Here is a 26,167-nt window from a genome sequence, read left to right as displayed (position 1 = left end):
TCTGAAGTGGGGCGAGGACTCAAAGTGCTGCCCTCCTCTAGAGGAGGAGAATGACTGAATGTGCTTTTTTCAATCGGAAGAGGGGGAGAACCCAAAGTGCTGCCGACAACTTTAGGAGGGGGAGGAGGAGGAGGAGGAGGAGGAAGAGCAGGACTCAATGTGCTACTGTCCAGTGGAGGAAGAAGAGGAGGACTAAAGGTGCTGCTGTCCACTTGAGGAGGAGGAGGAGGAGGAGGAGGAGGAGGAGGAGGAAGAACAGGACTCAATGTGCTACTGTCCAGTGGAGGAAGAAGAGGAGGACTGAAGGTGCTGCTGTCCACTTGAGGAGGAGGAGGAGGAGTGTTGCTGCTGCTGTCAAATGGAGGAGAACTTAAGGTGCTGCTTTCCACCGGAGGAGGGGGAGGACCCAAAGTGCTGCTGTCAAATGGAGGAGGAGGAGGACTCAAGGTGCTGCCGCCATCAGGTGTAGTCTTTCCTGTTAGACCCTTGTTCAGCAAATTTCAAGGCCAAAGATTAATGATATTTTAAGTAAAGCACACTCTTAAAACGTCTAAAGACGTAACACACATTAAATCATGCTTAGCTGACTTCAGGCTGACATTACAGATGCCAATACTAACAATACTAATATTGATGATAATAGTAATAATTATAACAATGATGATTATAATATAATAATAACTATCATTATTAACAATTCAAATTATCATTCAATAAACTGCAAAGACAGCTGGTTGAAAAAATTAAAGAAATGTGAACACAGTGAGGAATACAAATTAACTGAATAAATTACAAATATGTTACATTACAACTATGTAAAATACAGAACATTACCTTTTGATGTTTGAGGTACACCTGTTTCAGTCTCACCCTATTTATGGGTACATTAGGGATTGCTAAATCAAGGCATACATCCCCCCAGAAGCCTTTAACTGAACAGGTTTTTTCATCAGCAATGGACACACCAGCTGATGCTCTTAGCCTGTCAATGCTTGATTGGATTTCATCCACTGTTTTGGTTATTTTCCTGGACTTTAGGACACAGAACAAACAATGATTTATTAAGAAAACACAATTATTAGAAAGCATATTTTTTTGAAGAAGATCAAGATCTTTTTTTGACAATGGAATTGCTTGACACGTACCCGTCCAAATGCAGAGAAAACATAGTGTCTGTAGGTCACAAAAAAACACAATGGAAGAGGGAAAATAAATAAAATAATCATTGAAACATGTGATTGAGATTTAGAGTCTAACCAACTTTTATATGTGAAAACATCCACTTAAATGCAATTGTTGTATTATAACATTTGACATTTTTGGGGTACAGGAAATTTTTAAGAGGGGAATAAGAGATCAACAGTATAAATACTTGTGATAAATATTGTGCTTCGGCGAGCTGTCGATTTAAATTGGTTTATTTGAGAGTGTTATGGTTAAGAACATTAGGAGGAAAGTATATGAATATTAGTCAAAGTATGTCTCAACTATGTTTAATAAGTTGTTGCAGTAATTTTGAGCCCATTTGTTACACAGATTGGCTAATATTATACCAATTTTGTACACCTCAGTATTTTAACATAGTTCAGAAAGCCATATATCCTCTGAATTTCGTCAAGCTGTCTTTATTGTTGAGGTTCACAATGGGTCATTTTGAAAACCAAAGTTCAAATGTAAAAAATATTTTAAAATAACCTTAATTACATGAATTAAATCATATGGAACCTAACTTAATCACACATTTAAAATATACGAGTGAAAAGTCTCATCTTTCCAGTCATACATAACGCAATTACAATATTGTGTAGACCACAAGATGCAGCATCAGCAGCTAAATTGTAAAGGAAAGGGGTGCGCTGGATTTATAACACATGACAAAACGAGAGCATCATTGTGAAACGGAATGCGGCAAAATAATCGTTTTATTTCAATTATCTTGTTTTCATAATCGTTGGAAGCCAAAATCGTAATCGAGATTAAAATTCGATTAATTGAGCAGCCCTAGTAGCGGTTGCCTTATGTCTTTTATTGTAATATTATATCATGTCATTATAAAGTACGCTTAGACCGCAGAGAGGAAAAAAATGTCGGACAAGGACGACGGAGACCTGGCAGAGTTTAAATAATTTAAAAGCTAAGTTAAAAGTTCAAATTTACAGTGTCTTTATCAAAAAAACAATTGTTAACGCAATACTTACCCGCTCTTTCCAGGCATCGTCTTAAAAGTGTAATACACAAACAGGTAAACAAATTATCCGCCAGTTTGTGTGATGTCTTTGCCAGTGTGCAAATTATACCGCGGCTTTCGGGGGGGGGGCTCACTTATATAGGGGGGGGGGGGGGGGGGGGGTGCGCGGTGCGCGGTGCGCGTGCCTCAGAGCGAAGACTTACTCAAAACACATCCATTATTACAAGCCTATACGTCTACTTGATGTCAGCACATATAAGCACATCCAATGTAAGCAAATGTCAAATGTTATAATACAACAATTGCATTTAAGTGGATGTTTTCACATATAAAAGTTGGTTAGACTCTAAATCTCAATCACATGTTTCAATGATTATTTTATTTATTTTCCCTCTTCCATTGTGTTTTTTTGTGACCTACAGACACTATGTTTTCTCTGCATTTGGACGGGTACGTGTCAAGCAATTCCATTGTCAAAAAAAGATCTTGATCTTCTTCAAAAAAATATGCTTTCTAATAATTGTGTTTTCTTAATAAATCATTGTTTGTTCTGTGTCCTAAAGTCCAGGAAAATAACCAAAACAGTGGATGAAATCCAATCAAGCATTGACCTCCACAAACGCATCAAATCGAAATCAAATCGAAATCAAATCGAAATCAAATCGAAATCAAAACCAAAACATGCCAGTCTGGCTAGGAATCAAGTCCGCATTAACGTGCGCAAAATAACTTGAAATACTATCACACGCATGTAACGCCCGCCACTGTAATAATGTCCACAAACGTAATAAAAATCAGCAGCATTTAATGTAATAAACCCACAAATGACTCTTCACCCACAACAACCTGCCTCAAGGTATTATGGGGGATGGGTTGTGTATGTGTGAAAAACCCCCAAAATCTGTCGCTCCACTTCAAGTTAAAAGTCATTACAGGTACTCCTAAACTTTTATAATTACCTTTGATAGAATCTCTGAAAAAGGAATGTAATTTATGAAGATAGATGAAAAACAGTATCGAATACTTAGATAAAGTTAATAGATATACATTTATATATAAACATTTGTATACATTTTTACTCTAAAATGTGTAGAAATCAGATACAGTATAGCACCCATAGCCAGGAATTATTGAGCAAATGGTTTTTACAGTAAGTCAAACATGCAATCTGCATGTATAAATATGGGACTTTTAGACCTTAATTTCTCCACATTGCTCCAGTAAAAATGCTTCATATTAAACATACTTGTAGTCAATTATGTGTAGAAGTCAAATATACCACCCATAGCCAGGAATTATTGAGCAAATGGTTTTTACAGTAAGTCAAACATGGGCAACGATGCAATCTGCATGTATAAAAATGGGACTTTTAGACCTTAATTTCTCCACATTGCTACAGTAAAAATGCTTGATTTAAAGTATAGTTGTAGTCAATTATGTGTAGAAGTCAAATATACCACCCATAGCCAGGAATTATTGAGCAAATGGTTTTTACAGTAGCTCAAATATGGGCAACGATGCAATCTGCATGTATAAATATGGGACTCTTAGACCTTAATTTCTCCACATTGCTCCAGTAAAAATGCTTCATATTAAACATACTTGTAGTCAATTATGTGTAGAAGTCAAATATACCACCCATAGCCAGGAATTATTGAGCAAATGGTTTTTACAGTAAGTCAAACATGGGCAACGATGCAATCTGCATGTATAAAAATGGGACTTTTAGACCTAAATTTCTCCACATTGCTACAGTAAAAATGCTTCATATTAAACATAGTTGTAGTCCTCTATGTGTAGAAGTCAAATATACCACCCATAGCCAGGAATTATTGAGCAAATGGTTTTTACAGTAGCTCAAATATGGGCAACGATGCAATCTGCATGTATAAAAATGGGACTTTTAGACCTTAATTTCTCCACATTGCTACAGTAAAAATGCTTCATATTAAACATACTTGTAGTCAATTATGTGTAGAAGTCAAATATACCACCCATAGCCAGGAATTATTGAGCAAATGGTTTTTACAGTAAGTCAAACATGGGCAACGATGCAATCTGCATGTATAAAAATGGGACTTTTAGACCTAAATTTCTCCACATTGCTACAGTAAAAATGCTTCATATTAAACATAGTTGTAGTCCTCTATGTGTAGAAGTCAAATATACCACCCATAGCCAGGAATTATTGAGCAAATGGTTTTTACAGTAGCTCAAATATGGGCAACGATGCAATCTGCATGTATAAAAATGGGACTTTTAGACCTTAATTTCTCCACATTGCTCCAGTAAAAATGCTTCATATTAAACATACTTGTAGTCAATTATGTGTAGAAGTCAAATATACCACCCATAGCCAGGAATTATTGAGCAAATGGTTTTTATAGTAGCTCAAACATGGGCAACAATGCAATCTGCATGTATAAAAATGGGACTTTTAGACCTTAATTTCTCCACATTGCTCCAGTAAAAATGCTTCATATTAAACATACTTGTAGTCAATTATGTGTAGAAGTCAAATATACCACCCATAGCCAGGAATTATTGAGCAAATGGTTTTTACAGTAAGTCAAACATGGGCAACGATGCAATCTGCATGTATAAAAATGGGACTTTTAGACCTAAATTTCTCCACATTGCTACAGTAAAAATGCTTCATATTAAACATAGTTGTAGTCCTCTATGTGTAGAAGTCAAATATACCACCCATAGCCAGGAATTATTGAGCAAATGGTTTTTACAGTAGCTCAAATATGGGCAACGATGCAATCTGCATGTATAAAAATGGGACTTTTAGACCTTAATTTCTCCACATTGCTACAGTAAAAATGCTTCATATTAAACATACTTGTAGTCAATTATGTGTAGAAGTCAAATATACCACCCATAGCCAGGAATTATTGAGCAAATGGTTTTTATAGTAGCTCAAACATGGGCAACAATGCAATCTGCATGTATAAAAATGGGACTTTTAGACCTTAATTTCTCCACATTGCTCCAGTAAAAATGCTTCATATTAAACATACTTGTAGTCAATTATGTGTAGAAGTCAAATATACCACCCATAGCCAGGAATTATTGAGCAAATGGTTTTTACAGTAGCTCAAATATGGGCAACGATGCAATCTGCATGTATAAAAATGGGACTTTTAGACCTAAATTTCTCCACATTGCTACAGTAAAAATGCTTGATTTAAAGTATAGTTGTAGTCAATTATGTGTAGAAGTCAAATATACCACCCATAGCCAGGAATTATTGAGCAAATGGTTTTTACAGTAGCTCAAATATGGGCAACGATGCAATCTGCATGTATAAATATGGGACTTTTAGACCTTAATTTCTCCACATTGCTCCAGTAAAAATGCTTCATATTAAACATACTTGTAGTCAATTATGTGTAGAAGTCAAATATACCACCCATAGCCAGGAATTATTGAGCAAATGGTTTTTATAGTAGCTCAAACATGGGCAACAATGCAATCTGCATGTATAAAAATGGGACTTTTAGACCTTAATTTCTCCACATTGCTCCAGTAAAAATGCTTCATATTAAACATACTTGTAGTCAATTATGTGTAGAAGTCAAATATACCACCCATAGCCAGGAATTATTGAGCAAATGGTTTTTACAGTAGCTCAAATATGGGCAACGATGCAATCTGCATGTATAAAAATGGGACTTTTAGACCTAAATTTCTCCACATTGCTACAGTAAAAATGCTTGATTTAAAGTATAGTTGTAGTCAATTATGTGTAGAAGTCAAATATACCACCCATAGCCAGGAATTATTGAGCAAATGGTTTTTACAGTAGCTCAAATATGGGCAACGATGCAATCTGCATGTATAAATATGGGACTCTTAGACCTTAATTTCTCCACATTGCTCCAGTAAAAATGCTTCATATTAAACATACTTGTAGTCAATTATGTGTAGAAGTCAAATATACCACCGATAGCCAGGAATTATTGAGCAAATGGTTTTTACAGTAAGTCAAACATGGGCAACGATGCAATCTGCATGTATAAAAATGGGACTTTTAGACCTAAATTTCTCCACATTGCTACAGTAAAAATGCTTCATATTAAACATAGTTGTAGTCCTCTATGTGTAGAAGTCAAATATACCACCCATAGCCAGGAATTATTGAGCAAATGGTTTTTACAGTAGCTCAAATATGGGCAACGATGCAATCTGCATGTATAAAAATGCGACTTTTAGACCTTAATTTCTCCACATTGCTCCAGTAAAAATGCTTCATATTAAACATACTTGTAGTCAATTATGTGTAGAAGTCAAATATACCACCGATAGCCAGGAATTATTGAGCAAATGGTTTTTACAGTAAGTCAAACATGGGCAACGATGCAATCTGCATGTATAAAAATGGGACTTTTAGACCTAAATTTCTCCACATTGCTACAGTAAAAATGCTTCATATTAAACATAGTTGTAGTCCTCTATGTGTAGAAGTCAAATATACCACCCATAGCCAGGAATTATTGAGCAAATGGTTTTTACAGTAGCTCAAATATGGGCAACGATGCAATCTGCATGTATAAAAATGGGACTTTTAGACCTTAATTTCTCCACATTGCTACAGTAAAAATGCTTCATATTAAACATACTTGTAGTCAATTATGTGTAGAAGTCAAATATACCACCCATAGCCAGGAATTATTGAGCAAATGGTTTTTATAGTAGCTCAAACATGGGCAACAATGCAATCTGCATGTATAAAAATGGGACTTTTAGGCCTTAATTTCTCCACATTGCTACAGTAAAAATGCTTCATATTAAACATACTTGTAGTCAATTATGTGTAGAAGTCAAATATACCACCCATAGCCAGGAATTATTGAGCAAATGGTTTTTATAGTAGCTCAAACATGGGCAACAATGCAATCTGCATGTATAAAAATGGGACTTTTAGACCTTAATTTCTCCACATTGCTCCAGTAAAAATGCTTCATATTAAACATACTTGTAGTCAATTATGTGTAGAAGTCAAATATACCACCCATAGCCAGGAATTATTGAGCAAATTGTTTTTACAGTAAGTCAAATAAGGGCAACGATGCAATCTGCATGTATAAATATGGTACTTTTATTTTGGCATTTCTCCACATTGGTGCAGTAAAACAAATGATAAGTCTTTTTTATTCATCATAGGTGCATGAAACACTTTAATGTAACATTTTATTTTCAATGTTTGACAGGTTCGATATATAGCTTACTGTTGTTAATACCTTTATTTTGAAACCCGGAAGTAATGCAATGTTTCTCCGCATTTACCGCAACGCTGAGAATACTTGTACCCTCGAAATTTAAGTGCGGCTGATTTGACCACGGAGATCGAAGTTGCGGCTGGCTTGACCGCGGTTACTAGCTGTCACGACTGTAGGGCGCTTAGGTTTCGTTTTTACGCACTACTACTAACACGCAAAGTAAAATTCCGCTGCTGCTGAGAAACTAGTCCCTCAAAATGTTTTATCATTGAAAATGCAAGGTTGGTTTAATTTCTAAAATTATTCTACCAACACTGACATGTACATCGATAGTCCGACGTTATAATACTTTTGTCTCGGGTGTTCTGCGGAGCAGTTAAAGCTGTTTTTAGTGACAGGCTGGATGTTACCGTTGACGTGCGCTAGCTCAACACCAGTTAGCAACGGTGACTTGTGCAAATATAAGGACTGGACCAATTGTGCTGTAAACGGTCTCCACCGACCTATATCACCTCGGGTAAGTTGGAAATGAGGTCCTATGTCCAAAATTCCGAACTTTTCCTTTAATGTGCAGTGTTTGCAATATCAGCAGTTAACAGTAGGAGGAGCTACAGGAATTGTTGCATTGGTGCACCTCAACATTCAAAGAAGATCAACATGTCACATGTTCCACTGCTTCACTTTTAATACCTTACTGCCTAATTCTTCACACTGAGAGTCTGGGAACCGACAGTAAGCTCTCTCTTGTTGTGTTTCTGATGTTTTCTATTACATGTATGAACATTGCTCGGTCACTTCTAATTTAAAGACGCTGCTGCAGCTCTGAACTACTGCCCATCACCTTTGGTGGACGGTGTTTTTGAAAACTAGCTCCAAGAATCATTAACGCAGCCAAATGAACATCTTTTGTCTTGACTTACATTATCTTGACTGGTGAATGGTCGGCCCATAGTATGGGGCGGCTCTCACTTCTTAACCTAATGAGTAAGTGGGCAGAGAGCCAGCGCAGCAGAAATCCCTTCCGGTCCTTCAGTGTCATCCAAACCTCACACCTGACGCAATGGATTAATCCCTGCAGGAGATTCAGTGAGTGTCAGTCGTCTGCTGTCCTCAAGGACAACGACAACTGTTTACCAGCAGTTTTGGATGTCATCGGCATCACCAGCATTCACTTCCTCTCATTTTCACAGATATGGGCTGCGGTCGAATAGTCAAAAAAGTAGGTCCTAACTCCTATTCCTAACGTCTTTTCCTTGACCTCGGGAGAAAACTTCACAAGGTCACGGAAAGGTTGAGGAGAACTCATCAGGATTTAGGAAAAGTCGACCAAGGTCCTCAGAGAAGCCGACCGGACGTTCACTAAACTACGTCATTATAATGTTTTTTTTAAAACATTTGTAACATGATTGAAATAAATAAATACAAATGCATAATTACATTATTATCACTATCCACACACATTTATCAACACAATTCCAATGACTATATGTCTGCATGAAAGTAATTGTTAGATATGCAAATAAGCATATTGTTTGTTTTCATGAATGGCCGAGGTGTGCGGCACTTTAAATGTTGCTCTCGCAAGGAATTGTGGGTCGGCGTGATCTCCTTTCCTTTCGTAAAGGAAGATCCGTTGTATCTGATGCTAAAGGAGATCTGAAAGGAAGCATTGGAGCTCCTTTCCTTTGCATTTTATGAAATTCGAACAGCTGTTATCATGGCGACCACTTGTTTACTTCCGAGTCACTTCTTCAGTTAGGAACCTTCCTAAGCAAAAAAGACTATTCGACCGCAGCCATGGTATCCGGTGCTCTGACTGTTGGTGAACATCCTGAGAAAACGACCTCTGCACTGTGTCACATAAACTTTAGCCCAAAGATGAAAATAGATTGAAGGAAAACTCTTCATCTCATAAACAACGGTGTTTTTGTGGGTTTAATATTACTTGTGCACGCAGCAGAACGACCCCATGTTCTGGAAATATTGCCTGAGAACTAACTGCCCTCGTAAGAGCACAGTGTTGTTGCAGTGTAATGAAAAGTCTGGCAGACCTGATTAAAAAAAAATTATTACAACAACGTTACCCACTTCTGCATTGCCTAATTCAACAGACAAACAGAGAACATACACAATCTATTTATCCACTTGCTGCGATGCCACCTTCACAGCCCATATAATTCAAACAAACAATCACTTGAGGATAAGAGAAAATTGGCTATCACCTTTCCCAAGACTCACACCACCTTCATTTTAATGTAGCTCATCATCTCTGAAGCGGGCTCATTAAAACTCAATGGATCTTTGGCAATATTTGAAAAAAAAAAGGCTGAAGGAACTATGAGAAGTGGCATCCTCCGGGTTCAGTGGGTTCACACTCCTCATTGGTATGAGTTCGGCCTGTCGCTCAGTTGGGTAAACGGGAGCCAACAACAGCAGGGGTCAGAGAAGACGGGAGGTTCGCAGGGGGAAGGCTCAGGTTTCAAGGAGGAACGACGGCATGTGATGACAAGTCATGCATCCTGACCACAGTGACAGCCACTATGTTCATTTTAGTGGCGTCAAACACTGATGGCGGTTTGCAACTAATGCCTGAAAAGTGTTGCAACTATGAAGTTAGGCAACAGGGTTAATGCTGTGTATGAGCACCATAGGAGATGTTTTTATCTTAACGCCGACTGAAAATGGTGGCAACATCGTGTATTTTACTATCCTTTAAAGAGATATCCATTTTCATTTTCTTGCACACAAAGCTGTTTAACACCAAAGTTATATTGGACATTTGTTTTTAAGTTGATATTAAACTCTCAGATTGGGATTCCCTGTTGGGTCTAAACAAAAGCATTAAAGGGGAGTGTAGAAGTAATAGATTATTGCATTGGAATTAAATGCCCCCCCCCCCCAATACTCTCGGTGGAAGAAGATAAAAACTGAAAATGCATTCATTTCACAGTGATAACATCAGAATGTAAGTGATTTCATTGCACACAGTTCAAAATGCAATCAGAACAGACAAAGAACATTTTGAAAGGGTTGATTGGGCGAGTCGTTTCACAAATCTATGAAACTACAATATGCATGTACACATTCAGTACCCAACACCCAAAATCCTTCACCAAATGCCAGTGCACCGCCAAGCAGCAGCATCCCCATCATGTGTTTTTGTGAATTTTCCTGTGACACTGGTGCAGAATCTCTCTCTTGGCGGCCCATTCCTGGCATGAGGCTCGATGTGAAACAGAGAACTGCACCCTGCCCTTCGTGTCAACCTTTGTTTTGTCTTGTCAGCCACAGAATATCACCTATCAGTGCCGACTTGACCGGTGCCGTCGTCCCTCTGTGCGGAGGTGTCCTGACCTGGGAGCAGCCTGTGAGGGGCGCTATGCGATTGCTGCGCGTCTGCTCGACACTTGTTGCAGCAGCAGACCGCGGCGCAGAGGCGTGTGCGGATAGGCCGAGTAAGCAGTATAAACATGATGCAGTTGGCTGCTCCCTGCAAGGTGTTGCCAATTCCCTGTTGGGTCCAAAGAAAAAGCCTTTATGTTTTATTGTTACATTGGATTAAAATGTCCCTTAATGGCTTGAGAATGTAACAAAACCACTTCATGTTATTATCTGACAAAGAAATCCAATCAAATTAGGAGCTCAGCTAATGACAACTACAATAAGGCAGTATGAACAAAACCAAGACAATTAGTGGATTAAAAATTAAGATTAGAAAGGATACATCACTGGTTTAAAAGAAACTTTAAACTCACATGTAGAGTGACCAGTACTGGGTTCTGTCTGGCTGGAGAGTCGGCCAGCAGCAGTATGAAGCGCACTGTGCTCCAAATGCGCAGGACGATGAAGATGATGGGAATGAGCGTAAGCTTCATATCAGCCATGGAGGAGAAGGAGTGGGACGCAGGCCTGTTGGCCAGGATGGGCCGGTACTCAGACAGGGCAGCATGCTGCGTCAGACAGAATATACATGGCATCAGATTTCATAATTGCCAAAAATAGAATATTAAAAAAAAGAAAACAAAAAAAAGCAGAAATTGAAAAGTGCAGAACACAGAGAATAAGATGTCGAGGATAGCAGATGATTTCGAGGATAGCCAATGATTTCCTTACAACATGGCAGCTGCTTGAGGCACATGTGACCTAAAACTTCTGCCACTGCAGAGGAGGTTGTCTCTGTTTTAATGGGCTCTTTGTTGAAGGATTTCTTCAAAAAGAGGGCCAACAAACAACTTTTTTAACATTGGTGAAGAGAATTTTTTTTTAATGTTTGGCTGTTTTGCAAAGCCGTTATTGCAATGAAGAAACTGGCTTCTGTATATAATTTGGGGTATTTTGCTAGTGATCCGTTTTCTATGGAACATAGAACACATTTTCTATTTCTGTTTCATAAAACAAATTTAGAGCGCAGCTACGGCTGAACTGTGCTCTCTCAGTGCTCTATTATGAACTGTATCATAATATCAAATGTATTTAACATTGTTTATTTGATATAAATAGGATTTAACATGAATATTTTCAATCTTGGCAAGGTTGTTTTTTATATTCCACTGTTGATGCCTTTGCAATTGGGTGTCACACGAGCAGTGAATGTAATCTGCAGCTACATAGAAACCACAGAGCTAGCGGGTATGCTCACCGCTACATGGATGTGCCTCTTAATCAGGATGTAGAGGACCGGCAGGGTGAGGTAAGCCAAGAATTCCCAGATCTTTCCAGTCAGTAGCATCCACAGGATCCGGTCAGGAGCGTGGATCCTGACCCAGCACCAGCCCACAGATACCTCTGAGGCATCGTAGCCAATCTTGTTCAGACACACGGCTGCAACAGTGATGGCCAGAGGGACACCCCAGCTGGACCAACAAACAGAGTTTAGAGGGTTACACATAACTTCCTCAAAAAGGTCAACTTCCTGTCTATAAACATCTCTCACAAAGTCTGTATGTAGGTGTTTGGTCGGTTCAGCATCCACAAATGTTGCAAAGACATGTGACACCATGTGATAGATTATCTTCTGCTTATGGTTTGTGTGTGTTACATGCACACACTGCAGGGTCAAAAGCACTTAATCATTTCACTTTAAGAAGCAATGTTCCCCCCTGAAGCGTTACTGCCTCTCTAAAAATAACAATTTAAAAGAATACTGTGTGTGCGTGTTATATAAGCCTCGATGAATGGCTCTATTGTGTGATCTTCAATTCAATATAGCATTTGAGAATTCACAGTAAACAAAATTCAAATGACCACCACAGACACTTACACAACAAATCGCAGAGGAAGTAACTACAGATACTTTGTTGCTGTACTTAAGTCGAATTTTCAGGTATCTCTACTTTACCTGAGTACTTATTTTTCTGATAACTTTTACTCCCTACATTTTAAACCAACAATCAGTACTTTCTACTCCTTACATTCTGAGGTCTGAGGGGAATTATGCCAACTCAGAGCATTCAAAGTAAAGTCTAGCTAATTATTAACAAACCGGTTAACAGCCTTCAATCATAAGCTTGTAAAACAGTTTAGCTGTGAACTGTTTGTAGTCTGTAATGGGTGATAATTATACTTAAAAATAATTAAATATGGGAGTGACAGCCTTGACAGCCACGTGGTTACAGTGCCATACAACTGCAACGTCCTGGTTTCTCTTCCGCTCTTGGGACCTTGCATATCATCTCTATACTGTCCTGTTAAATAAAGGTGAAAATGCCCCAAAAAATGAAACATGGTAGCAATTCTACCAAATATTGTGTGATGCATCACCGATAATTTGACTGAGCGAATGTAATAATTTTGGCAATTTGTTTGAATGCAACATAAAGGAACTAACTATGCCCATACATTGAGTGTTAATACGAGATAATTGAATCATTATGAACCAGAGTGGAAATCAAATTTAAATTTCCCCTCACATGGTTATCTGACTTATTGCCATAAATAAAATAACGTGTGGTTAACGTTATATCAGTTGTTTTATGAATACATACAGGAGAAATTGAGTAGTTTCCCTCTTTCGTGGTGGAATCGAATGCCCCCGTGACCACGTTACCATGGAAACGTAGCTCTTGAGGCGGTCTAGCTATTCAGGCTAACTTTGTAGTCTTAAAATCGGCAAAATAAGGCGTAAATAGAATATGACGATGTAAATTCAGGTTTTAATTGAGCGCGCGCCGTCCAGTCGTCACCAGATTAATATCCCATGATGCTTCAGTGTACAGGTTCGGGCGGCATCCCACTTGTGGAGCTCCGTACATCCAAAGCCCAGAATTCCCCCGTAGTTTATATAGTTAGCATAGCAGCGGTTAACGTGCGACCAGTCTACGTAACTCACCTGACGAGGTGGAAGAACAGCACCAAGCTGTCGGCGGTTCTTTGGTTGGACCTCACGATGAGAACATACAGGTACACAGCAATAGCCACGGTCCAGAAGAACGAGCTGGTGTTGGCGAACGTGGAGATGGCTCCCTGGATGATGCACTCCAGCGAGTCGGTGCGGAAAACACTCCAGACCCCGAAGGCGTAGGAGACGGCGGACAGCCAGTCGGACACCGACAGGTAGACCAGCAGCGTCCTCGGAGTCGTCCTCAGATCCGACCAGATGACGTAGGTGAGGATGATCAGCGAAGAGCCCAGAAAGGAGAGCGAGCACGAGCACAACACGACCACCTGCTCGGAGAAGTACACCACTGTCTGATTCCCGTCTGCCATAGTTTAGTACGATTAGACCCGGCGTCAAACGCGCAGCGACGGTTGTAAACACGCGCACGGCGGTACCATGGTCGTTGTTCGACTTAAAGCCGACTTATATGACTTTGACACACTTCCTTCGTTGCTTTTTGAGGCAGCCAAACAAACTTTTCCCCCCAGCGTTTAACCCCTCCCTCCCGGCCTTTCTCCTCTTACTGCTCGCCGCACCAACCGGAACCCAAAGCAGAAGTCAGTCAGCTGGTAATCGGCTCATAACCGTCTATTTTGGGCTGTTATGGTCTTGACTTGTGTAAGCTAAAGTGAAGCTCTGACACATTTGACAAATGACAATTAGTATTTCCCCCTCATTCCAGGAACGAGGAATATTATTTTAAGTAAAGCATGCTAAACCCAGAGGACTAGTCGGCTCATAGCAGTCAAATATACGAGGTTGCATCTGATTTTACATTTTAAATCAGACTTTCACATTGAAAACGAGCAAAAACGTGCCCATTAACCTTTTTATTCACAACAAATGTCCCACCGACAGCTTGACAATACAATTGAAGCGCAAGGTTATACAACAGTCATAATAAATAATTTACTTAAAAGCTGGGAAAGTTGTGAATTCATCAATCAATTGAAAAAAAATATTTTTAAATATATGATTTATTTAAGTAAAATCATAGCAGTAGAATTCGGAGCTAGAAATATTTTATTTTATGTCATGTCTGTCGTTTTGCATCCCAAAAATATGACACATGACACACAAATACACGTGATGCACACTTCAAAAGAGGGGCAATAACATACTTTTACAATTACATAATTATACACATTTAATTAAAATGTGCTGTTGGTGGTCACCTTTTAACTCACAGTAATGTCCTTGGTGTTGAGCAGTTCATTCGGACCACCGGCACCCCCATAATAAAGTACACATTTGAGACATTTTTTGAGTAATGAGTAATGTCTGCCGCGCTTTGTGTTGAGCAGCTGTTAAATCTTTGGTGGCCTTTTTAATTGTGTTGCCAAAGAGATGAAGTGGAGAAAGATGTAAAGCCGTAAAGCAGTGACCTTGTATCACAGCAGGATTCTTAATGCTTCTGCATTGCTGCAGTCCTGAAAAAAACTGCAACCCCTTTTTGTGTTTGCAGCAATGCAGAGGCATGCTGCCTTTTCCCTGCAGTCTGCAGTAAACACACCTGCATCTTATCAACAGAATCCCACATGACCCACAGTCCAGCTTACAATACACAGCATGTTCTATCAAGTGTTAACAATCAATGGACTAAATATTCTGTGATTGAGACAAAAATCATATCGTGGATCTTAAATCAGAAGCACATTCAGCTGTCTTTGTGTTTACTGTGTGTTTGTGAAAACCTAAATGATTGAACCTGGCATCCTGGCCATTTTGCCTCATTATGTCTACTGCGTTCGCATGGCAACGTTTCTTTTTCAAGGGTTTCAAAGTGCTGCTTTTATGCAGCCGAAAGAGGTTCATACAACATCATTTTTCTATAATTACAAAATGCATGAGTACTGTGAAAAGAAACGAGACAAATAAATAAATCAGTAAGTGGTTTATTTCTTCTTTTTTTACAGTTATATTATATGACATAGCAATTATTAGCCTGCAACTGATATATTAGGACTCAAATGTGGAAAAAGTACTTAGAACTCACAAAGCAAATTTAAATTTAGTGACAAAAACTACATACATTTGCAAATCAATAATAAGGAATCTGATGTTATGGTAAGCAGAGTTTTCTGAATGAGAAGGATTTTAGATTGTCTCAATGAAAACAAACAATGTAGGTTTTTACACAAATTGCTGCAGTGTTAAATGGAACAAAAAGCTTGCTGGGACATTGATTTCAGTCACAAGGTGGCAGTAGAGCACCACAGAAGGACAACACAGTGTAGCAATGTGATGCTTTCATCCAATTGTAAATATTGTAGAAGCTGTTAATTAAAAAACGCCATGTGCTCAGATGATCTTTCTTCAGTTAATTCTGCATCAGATCCTCAGTGTTTGTTCATTCCTACATCTCATATGTAAAAAACGTACCTTGGCACCAGGATCCATGTTCCTCTAACGCTGATGCAGATTTTTCTTCTCTCTCACGATGACTGTGATCCCAGGGCCTCTTATTGCGAAGAATTTCTGCGGCAGTATACTTGCTGATTGCTTCGTTCTCACTCCTCACAACAACCAGCTAAGACACTGCCAGAGAAACACCCACAGCAGCCGCGGCCAATCGTTTGTCCCTCTGCCCGCCTCTCCCCACCAGGATGCTGACTGGTATTTGTACACACATCCACCTGGGAGTCTGGCACTACGGGCTCTCACACTTTTCATTCCCAGCTTCCTTGCGTGGTGTTGGTTGTTGGAAGGAAAGGGCCTCGCACTAAAACTCCCGCGAGGGTGGCGTGGTCCAATGCAGCTGGAAAAGCTCTATAAGAAAAGTAGGAAATAACGATTGACCATTTTGTCCTAAAAGATAGAAATTGTACAATAGGTAAAAGTAAAATAAAATCAATATCTTGCATTAAGATTTAAAGAGGCACTCCCCTGCCCAACGTGATACGTGACGCATTGATAAGTCGACGCTCTGCAGCCCAGAGTGAAGCTAGTTCCCAAACAGAGTCTTGGTACGCATCTAGCCTTTTATGCAGCATCACTTGAAGTGAACACAACTTGGGCAAACACAAACACCCCTGAACTAAGAATAGATTGCCATGACTCATGATTTTGCAACAAAAAGCTCTGTTTGATTTAGCCCTTGTCTGTCTGTGTGTGTGTGTGTGTGTGTGTGTGTGTGTGTGTGTGTGTGTGTGTGTGTGTGTGTGTGTGAGACTATCTGATCACATGAGTACCATATAATGCAAGTACCTGGGTGTTGTGTACTTGGGGAGGGGCTATTACCCCCTTGCTATGAGTTGTGTTTGCTCGCTGCAGTGCTATTTTGGGCCGGCTGACCGCTCCATACTGTCCTCTCCCTGTGGACTCTGCTTTGCTGACAGGACAACATGGATACGAGAGCGATCTGCAGTCAATAGCAAATGAAGGAACAGAGGGATCCGTGAGGGAGACGGAGGTGTCGGGAGGCGTGATTTTGGAATACATACAGTTGCATAGACGTCCTCTATCTGGTGTCTCTTTACTGTTGAAATCTGCAGCGAGGCTATTTGTAGCTCTCCATGTCCGCTTTTGGTGCATTTTCGGTTGCATAACTGGAAATTCCTCACTTTGATGGGTGGTTAGAACATCTTGAGCTTATCTGATGTCAGAGAAGGAATTTAGGTATAGTTTTAAGAAAAAAAATGATTTCAGATGTGCTGTGTCTAATACCACCACTAAATATTTCATATGCACACAGACACGGGATGTTCACTGACAAACACAGGAACACATCTTGACCTGCTTTCAGACCTGCCAAACGCCTGCAACCGTGTCTCATTGTGGTGAGCCAGACGCTGCCTTCAACCGAACACATGACAACAGGAATTCCTTCCTGCTCAGGGCTTGATGTAATCCCTAATACAGGATTGAGGAATGCCAGTGAAAACAACACCCTGCTTGCTAAATGCTAAATGAATGACTGGCTGCATCGCACAGCAAACGGCAGCAGGAGCGGCGACGAGCCTTTCCACAGATGTGTTTCAGCCTGCGTTCAGCTTTACTGACAGGATGTTCTCTTTATATTTTTCTGCTATTGGCTAAACAAAACAAAAAAAGGAAGGGGAACATTTGTTGACGAAGTTTTGTGTGTGGTGAGGATGAATATTGAATACATTAATTTACCTTTTTCAAATTAGCCAGGTTAAAAGTCATGCTAAAATACACCACTCTTTTTGAATATGCTAATATTACATATGGCTTAAATGAGAGATCTTACTATAGAAGTCGCTTGCAATGGATTACGAATACGTCCTAAAATAGACAATATTCATCACATAGTTAAAGGCTGAGGCTTGGAGGGGATGCTGGTGCAAATGTGATTGAGAGACTGAGAAAGATATCCAGATGAAAAACATGATTATGGCTGTAACTAATAATTAATTTAATTGACGATTGATCTGCCCTGTGGCATCTTCAAATTCTTAATTTGTCCAACCAACAGTCAAAAATCCAAAGATATTAATTTTACCATCACATAATAAGACCGACGTGAGAAGCCTAAACAGAGAAGCTAGAATGAGGGGGAAAAAAAACTTAAATGGTCAGTCAACGCAGATAAATGTTCCGTCACCAATCAGTTCATCTCTAAGCATGATAAAGGGTAAAAAATGAATTTGATATTTGTCTGAAAAATAAATTATACTTGGATTCTTATGCATTAATCACACATTTCCTTCGATTTTAATCAGTTGTGTAAACTTATGATATTTGGGTCATTTAATGTTATTTTCTAAGGAAATATTCTTGTGTTAAGATGATCTGAAGGACACTACTGCAAAGATTAAATATGTTGTACGTTGCATGCATGCTTATTTTGTGGGAGACCAAAATATGCTCTGGAAAAGTAGCATTTTGGTAATTTAACTTTAATTTTGGGTTACAGTTACAGTGTCTAAATAATTAATTTTAGACACTTATCATTAAAAAGTCTATAATCCATGCTTAGACTCAGTCACAATGTAGATTTCCCATCATATTGGCAGAAAACCATTGATCATACACTCTAATCGACCTATGCATCCTGATCAGGGTCCCTCTGCTGTCAGGCCTCAGATACTGAAAAACGCACTCACCCAGGCACCGGCATGTACGCTACACCTCCCCTACTCGCTCCTCTCTGTTCTGCATTTCCTGGTCGTTCTGGTGTCGGCTACCGACGCTCAAACAGTCATGCTTCCCCACCGCGGTCCCATTCCACGAACCTAATCATCTTATGGCTAACAATGACACCAGTATTTACTGTAGAGCTGTGTTTCTGAAGAATGCTACACATAACACGCTCCCCGATGGCATGCCCGGTGCTGCAGCTTAGCTTCTCCAAAGGTTTATGTAGCAAAAGTGCTATTGATTTAGCTTTCTAGATGTTTTAGTTTCAAATGAACAATTTAAAAACATGAAATTAGTTCTCTACCTTTTTGTTGGGAAGTTTTGGAACTTTTTTAAGGTGAGAATTGGTTTCATGAGTATTTATTAATCTATCAATATTGTAGTGTGTTAATAACTCACTATCACAGTGAGCTCTACCCCTGGTTACCAGAAAACCGTTGCCCCAGTAACTATCTACATGCTCAAGTAAAATACACAGATAATAGTGCACAAGACGCTAAATGATTATCATTTGAGTGATAAACGCATTTGAGTTTTGACATTAGAGCAGTGTTACCGTGTGATCAGTGTAACAATGCTGATAGTCGGACACAGTTAAGGTTTATCTACTTTTCTATGTGTAATGTTCCTGACGAGCAGAAACTCAAATCAGCCAAATCAGTCTTCACTGGTGTATTTGACGAGATACAAATCAGTTATGCGACCCGAGAAACGCTGAACTCTGTGTCTCTTTCAGGCAGCCGGCTGGGTCTCCTGATGGAAACCATGCTCTCCGTCTGAACGGAGGAAAACACAACAAAGGAAATCGGCTTCTCTTCAAGGATCAGGCCGTGGTCAGACGGAGATCGCCACGTCTCCGGGGGACTCGTGAACGGGTCAGTCGTGGTGCTCTGTCTGTGCAGAGGTTACCTTGCCTCTGTGTGATTAGCAACCCTGTGTTTGGGCGTTTCACACCTAACCTTTTGTATAGTTACCATGGTATCATGTCAGCATCAAGACTCTGCTTGGGACGCTTTCACAACACTTACAGCCTTTCATTTTCAATTCATATTTTCTCATTTATACTTCGATCAATGTACAGGCCTTATTAAGCGGACCTAAAGGCCTCGTTTTAACATATTTTGATTTCCCCACGCTAATTAGTGTTTCTTATAAGTTTTGCTCGGAGTGAAAGCGTGCTGGGCTCCTCTTTGCAATAAAAATTAACCTAGACACAGTTGTAATATTATAAATCGGAGGCTTTTATCCACACATGGTTTTTACACTCACCAAGCAGCGGGGCAGCAGAGGAGCTCCACCATCCACGCTCGTCTCCAGGGAGTGCACTCTGGGGTTGACATCAACAGGAGTCGGTGTACGGGTGCAGCAGGGCTCTCACTCATTGTGTGGGTCACTTCACACTGGCAAACTGTTGACCACAATCCTCTTCTCTCTCTCTCTCTCTCTCTCTCTCTCTCTCTCTCTCTCTCTGCTTCACTCAGGCAGTACAACAAGTCAAGGCATGTTCCAACACGCCACCAACAGCTGGACCCGGCGTATGAGCCTGCTCCTAGACCAGAGGGGGAGGAGCAGAGGATCAGAGAGGGGGGAAACCCAGAAAAAAAACCCAGCATGACTCAGCCTGCTTCAATCTGTTGGCATACACAGCTTTTACTTGAAGGAGTTATTGTTTGAAGGTACATAAAGATTGATTTTCTGTATATATATATATACACGCATATTAATGTTATTTTCTTTAACAAAATCAGAGGCGGTGATGTGAGTGTGGAGGGCAACCGACTGGAAAATCTTGAAGAGAAGAGCGTTTCTTGAATTGGACTGACTTGTCAGATTGTCTTAGCTATGTCATAGATCATACCGAAGTACAATTTGCCTGCAGGCAGAGACTTCTCTCCCTTTTCTTTGCCCAGTGGGTGGAAGCACACTTCACATTGTTGTCTGTCTTTCCTGGCTAATGCAAAATCCTCCTTTCACTGGTTAGCTGGATGGTAAAATGAACATCATCAAATCAGCTACAGTATTGCTTTTCATTCATTCTCTTATTGGCAAGTGGTTCTGTTTTCTCTTTACCACGGCCGAATGAATAGTTTACAGATGCTGTAACCAGGCACCAGCACAGCATATTAATAAATGCTGCTGATTCATCAAATCACCCTTACACAGTAAACCACAGTGGGTAAGGTCACGTCAATTACAGACCAAGCCTATCAGTGTTAATTACACGAATGTGAAAATCTTAGGGAAAGCACCTGTGAAATAATAATAATTACCTGGATCTGGGATGTTTGATGGCAATTATGACTTCAAAAGCAATTTATTACAGAAGAAGAAAGAATCCTTACAAATGTACATTTTGTTCTATTTAGAAACTGACACACATTCAATCATATGGAAAGTGCAGAATCATCACCATCCGTGAGCGCGTCTTATGCAGAGCTGCACTGATGCACGCTGTGTTTGAGGAGGGGGGTGATGTCAGTTCATCGCCGCTGTAGTGGAAGTTGATCACTAGGCAGATTCTGGGTGCAGCGGCAAGAACCAGCTCAGCAAAAAAACTCACCTGCTACAATATGGTTCTCAATCTGGCTGCTGAGCGTCTCTTAAGCACTGTATTGTACAACACTAGCGCTGCTCTTCATTGCAGCCCGTCAACAGACTGATGACCTTATCAATGAAAGAGCAAAGTCACTATGATGTTACACCCAGAAAGAACTCGGAGCACTTCGCTGCTCTGAGGTTTCGTCTTTTCCCCGCTGACAGCAGCTCGAAAAAGCTGCACAACTTTGTAAAAGAGCAGAAGAGGCGTCTTTGCCTGCCGATACTTGCCTTAATTTATTGGATGTGGTGATGCGGCACTGCACTGCACAGCAGCGCTTTGACAAAGGGCCCGCAGTAGTTTCACCAACTGAGTTGCTTCTTGGAAGCATGAGCTATCTATTTTCACAAAAAAAGTGAAATATAATCATTGAGTCAGCCCACTCAGGTAATTATTTTCTTCACTTTTTGCTAAATCAGTACATTAAGGTGTAATTTATCCATCTTCCTACCTGGGACACAGACTGCAGCTGAGGCCTCACTCTTGCATCTGTGTGAGTCGAGGGGGGGGAAGGAGCCCCTAGCCCAGCAAGTTCAAAGCTTGCTGCATTGATTACATCATCGGAACTGGAGTGCTGGAACGGGACAATGCACCATCGGGGGTGGGGGGGTGGGGGGGGGGCAACCAGCTAATCTCACCATTGCCTCCCTGTGGAGCGTCATGAGCAGAGAGTGTGTGTTTTTTTTTTCTCTCTTTCTCCTCTGCCTCAACTCCGCTTAGTCTGGCCCAGAGTGAGAAGTGAGACGGCCTGTTCTCCCTCACATTTACCACCGCTCTGTCACATGACCGAAGGACTGTCTGAGACAGAATGCTGTGCATCCTTGTGCTTCTGCCTCCGTTTCTGTGCATGTGTGCTATTAGAGGCCAGGCTGCAGGAAACCAGCTGCTGCAGGACACTGCAGGATTGCTGCTCTGCTGCTGGCTCACTGGCTTTTTTTTTTCTCTCTCTCTCTCTCTCTCTCTCTCTCTCCTTCTCTCCCTCGGCCTCTATTCACTCAGGCAAATTGCTCAAGGAGGATGGTGAGAGCATGTGCTGCATACTTTTTCAGCAGGGGAGAGGGTGTGAGTGGGGGAGGGAGTAGAAGGAGGGGGGTGGCACAGAGGTGCAAAGCATGCCGGTGAGGCACTGTGCTGGGCAACTGTACCTCTGAGAGAGACTACAGTAGAGATATTGGAGATGAGGAAGGAGGAGGGAGGAGGGAGGAGGACGAGAGCGGGTAGGAGGTGGGGGGAGGGCAGAAGTGAGGTGCAAGGAACATCAGGTGAGTGCGGCAATTTCCTTTGCTGGCAGTGCAGCACCCACCCTCCGTGAAAGTGTGAGCAGCAGAACTGCAGATGTTCCAAGATGATGTAAGGCTCCGGATGTGGCGAGGCCCCGATGTACAGTTTGCTATCATCTGTAACCTCGCACTCGTCGGCTTGCAGTGGGGAGAAATCCAAAGGCCAGCGATGCCTTGGACTTCTGCCTCACAAAGCTGGCGACGCAGGGCCGGCTTTTTCAAGGTCTTAGCACAGTTACCTGAGGTGAACTCGGAGCTGACCGAGCCTGCGTACAGGCGAGCCGACCCGTCTGGATCCATCCAGACCTCCCAGACAGTTTTCAAAGCACATTTCGAATACTGACTCACTTTTATATGACGCTTTTTTCGCCCACAAACTATTTTTACTTTGCCTTTTGAAAAGGCTTGCAGTTGAGCGTGGAGAGCGCAATATGGCACAAAAGACAAAAGTAGCAACATTGACTTTTAGAGCAGGAGAGTTGCTGTGATTTGCTGCAGAGATATTACCAAGCGTAAGTGCATTTCTGCTCCGAGCGACCTTTTCATTTCTTTTCTTATCCGCACAAATAAAAACTTACCCTGAACTCGTTCATAAACATCTCATTAACAACAAACTCCAAAAGGAATTCTGAAAAGCTGCACTCTGCCCTGCTATCCACTATTACGACGGCAGAAAAGTCCTTGTAGCTAGAGCACAACTTCATGACTGCACCACAGCTCCCCTGTCCCATGCAGGCCACTGTAGCCTCATTCTCATTTGCAGCACTCAGACACCGATAGCACAGGATCGCAGATACAATAGAGCCTTCTTACCGGTGTACCGGTAATGCATCCTGATAAATATAAACCCACAACTACCAAGGGAAAAAAAAGGATATAGCTGGGATTATGTGTACTCTCCTAAAAGCTAAGTCAGCAAAGATGAGAGTCCCCTCTAGTGGAGGAAACTCTTCGCATCCCGGTTAGTCTTTTTGTCCTTGTCTCAAATGCAGAGTCTTCTCATCTAGCTACTATCTGACATACCGGCTGCTATTTCCAGCCCGTACCATGTGTTAAACATGGATGAGGGAGCAGTGGAGCCTGACTGCTAACTGTCTGCCCCGTTATTACTGGTGCAGAGGAGGCTGATACTGATGAGGCAGAAACCGCCGGGAGCTTCAACACTACAGGCATGCACACACACACACACCGACATACGTATGTCAAGTCCTGCAAGGCAGACTTAAGAAGTACAGCATCCTTAGACAATATAAAAGGTGCATGAGACAAGAGAGGATATGAATGCTTACCTACGAATGAGTCTCCGGCAGCGCCGCGCTCGGGGCGGAGAGGAGGAAAACTTCTCTGCACTCTGAGCCTCTTGGTTGCTGGTGATGTGCTTTCATGGCGCTGCAAAGTTGACTGCAGCATTGCCTCCTGAACAGAATGACATTGTTTGCACTCTCTCTCTCCCCCTCTCGCTCGCTCTCCCTCTCCCTCACTCCTCCTCCTCCTGTACGCGCTCGCTCCCCCTCCTCTTCTTTGCACGCTTGCTGGCAGCACAAACTGCACAGCTCAGCAGTGTTCCCCCACTGCCGCAGCAGATCCTGCATGAGCTCTGCGTATCTGAGTGGGATGGGACTTTTAAAGGGGAACGCAACCTCCAGGGTCAGTGTGTGTGCACATCCTCAGTTTGCCCTCCTCTCCTCCCTGTCCTCCTCTGCAACACCCCCACCCCCCCACCCCCTGAGAATTATCAGTGGAAAGGACTCCTCACAAGAGAGCGCCACACGCACACACACACACACACACACACACACACACACACACACACACACACACATAACTCATCCCCTTTTATTCATTTTCACTCTACAGCACAAGCTGTTTTGAGATATGAGTGTGCTCCAACCTCAATGAGGAACAGTTTGCTACAAAGAGAGGCCATCTCCTCTGGTGTGCTTTGAAACATGTCACAATATCTTCTCCAAATAATTTCCTCCAAAATGCCTGGAAGGATTTCTCCAGGTATGAGTCGCAAAAAGATGAAGTGCACAATTGACAAAAATGTGTACATGTAAGAATAAGAAAAGGTGACAATCACAGATTTGGTCTCCATTTTTAAATAAAAATGATTGTCTTTTTTTTTCTTTACCCATGAGAAATATTTAAGAATCATATTTCAACCAAGTTCGTCAGCAAAACAAAACACGAGGCACACCGCAGGATTATTGCACACATTTGTACAAATATGTGAATATGTCTTTCTGAAAGTTTCTACCTCAACACACATTCTTAAAATCCCCTTCAGTAAAGTTAAATGTCCTGCAAATCCCGATTACCTGCCTTTCATTACCCAAGGTGCACTGCTCCACTGGTGCTATTCTGCAGTGCGCTAAAATATAGAAAAATCTTGACCAACCAAATTTGTCTTTTGCGCGTTGCACAACCCTGCTAGAGTGAGATCATCCATCATTTAGTCAGCCAATAAGGGTGAGCTGCTCTTTCTGCAATGTCTTTACTTCACAAAAAACACACTTCCCGGCTTTTAGTGATGACGTTTGCGGTGCGCTGCATGGGTTTGTGTGGATAATGGCGACTCCAACTTAAAATCCTGTGCGTTTTAGGCATCAGCGTCTTGGCTGTCCTCTGCAGCAATGCAGCGCTCTGCTCCTCACTGCAGGAGCTTTTTTTTTTTTTTTCTTCCTCCTCCATTCCTTTATTCTGCCAGGGCCCCCAGTTAACCCCTATGAGCTTTCATCCTCATGCAGAATTAGGGGCTGCATGTATCTCATGTTAAATCTGAATCCATCAAGTCAAGGTGTGTGCTTTCCTGTTTTAAGCACTGGATTTTCTCCCATACTAGCTTGCATCTCTGCCCTTCTAAGATACGCCACTGCTGGAACACATGGCTGAATCAGCAAAACTCATGTAATGGAAACATCTCTGACTACTGGGGATCATCGACACGAGGCTGTCCATTTCAGTCAGTGTCAGTATGCACCGAATGCATGCATCACGCAAGAGCAAAAAAACATCTTCCCCTGCATGTCTGATCTGCATGCGGTGCTGCTGCTGCATGAGTCTGTCGAGTCCCGCAGCATCTGTCCTCTCTCTGTACTCTGTGACACCGGGGGAAAATGCTCCCGCCAGCATATCCCTCACATAACCAACACCATTCTCAGTAATGGCATCCCCTGTGATGAATAAACCATGAGGAGGGGCCCTTTTACATGTCCTATTAGATTACATCCCTACGCTTTACCTGGCTATACTGTCACCTCATCGCCTCTGGCTCCGCACTCTTCTTAATATTCTCTCCGGTGAGCCCAGCCAAGGGCAGAGCGTGTAAAGGCTCATAGATCATGTGAATGTAGAGTTTTGGAGTCGAGTCATCTTTGCAGTTCATTGAATGTG

General features: G+C 41.4%; 2 protein-coding genes and 1 long non-coding RNA gene across 3 annotated transcripts in view; 1 reads left to right on the top strand and 2 right to left on the bottom strand.

The window, feature by feature from the left end:
• The window catches only part of atp5pb (ATP synthase peripheral stalk-membrane subunit b), a 339,131-nt gene that overhangs the window by 258,895 nt on the left and 54,069 nt on the right, over window positions 1–26,167 (top strand). The window lies entirely within an intron of this gene.
• On the bottom strand, window positions 9,338–14,262 carry gpr157 (G protein-coupled receptor 157). Its single transcript, XM_084016019.1, has 4 exons — window positions 13,745–14,262; window positions 12,056–12,269; window positions 11,172–11,366; window positions 9,338–10,927 (listed from the first exon to the last, which is right to left on the bottom strand). Exons 1-4 carry the CDS (start codon window positions 14,119–14,121, stop codon window positions 10,712–10,714), a joined length of 1,002 nt encoding a protein of 333 aa, XP_083872145.1. The 5' UTR covers window positions 14,122–14,262; the 3' UTR covers window positions 9,338–10,711.
• On the bottom strand, window positions 16,424–24,155 carry LOC311017063. Its single transcript, XR_014597582.1, has 3 exons — window positions 24,061–24,155; window positions 20,165–20,444; window positions 16,424–16,561 (listed from the first exon to the last, which is right to left on the bottom strand). It is a non-coding gene; the product is annotated as an uncharacterized lncRNA (long non-coding RNA).

This window comes from Eutrigla gurnardus (assembly GCF_963514095.1).
Source record: "Eutrigla gurnardus genome assembly, chromosome: 8".
NCBI classification, from domain to species: domain Eukaryota; kingdom Metazoa; phylum Chordata; class Actinopteri; order Perciformes; family Triglidae; genus Eutrigla; species Eutrigla gurnardus.
Note: the sequence above shows the minus strand (reverse complement) of the source record. Positions and strands in the feature narration are given on the sequence as shown.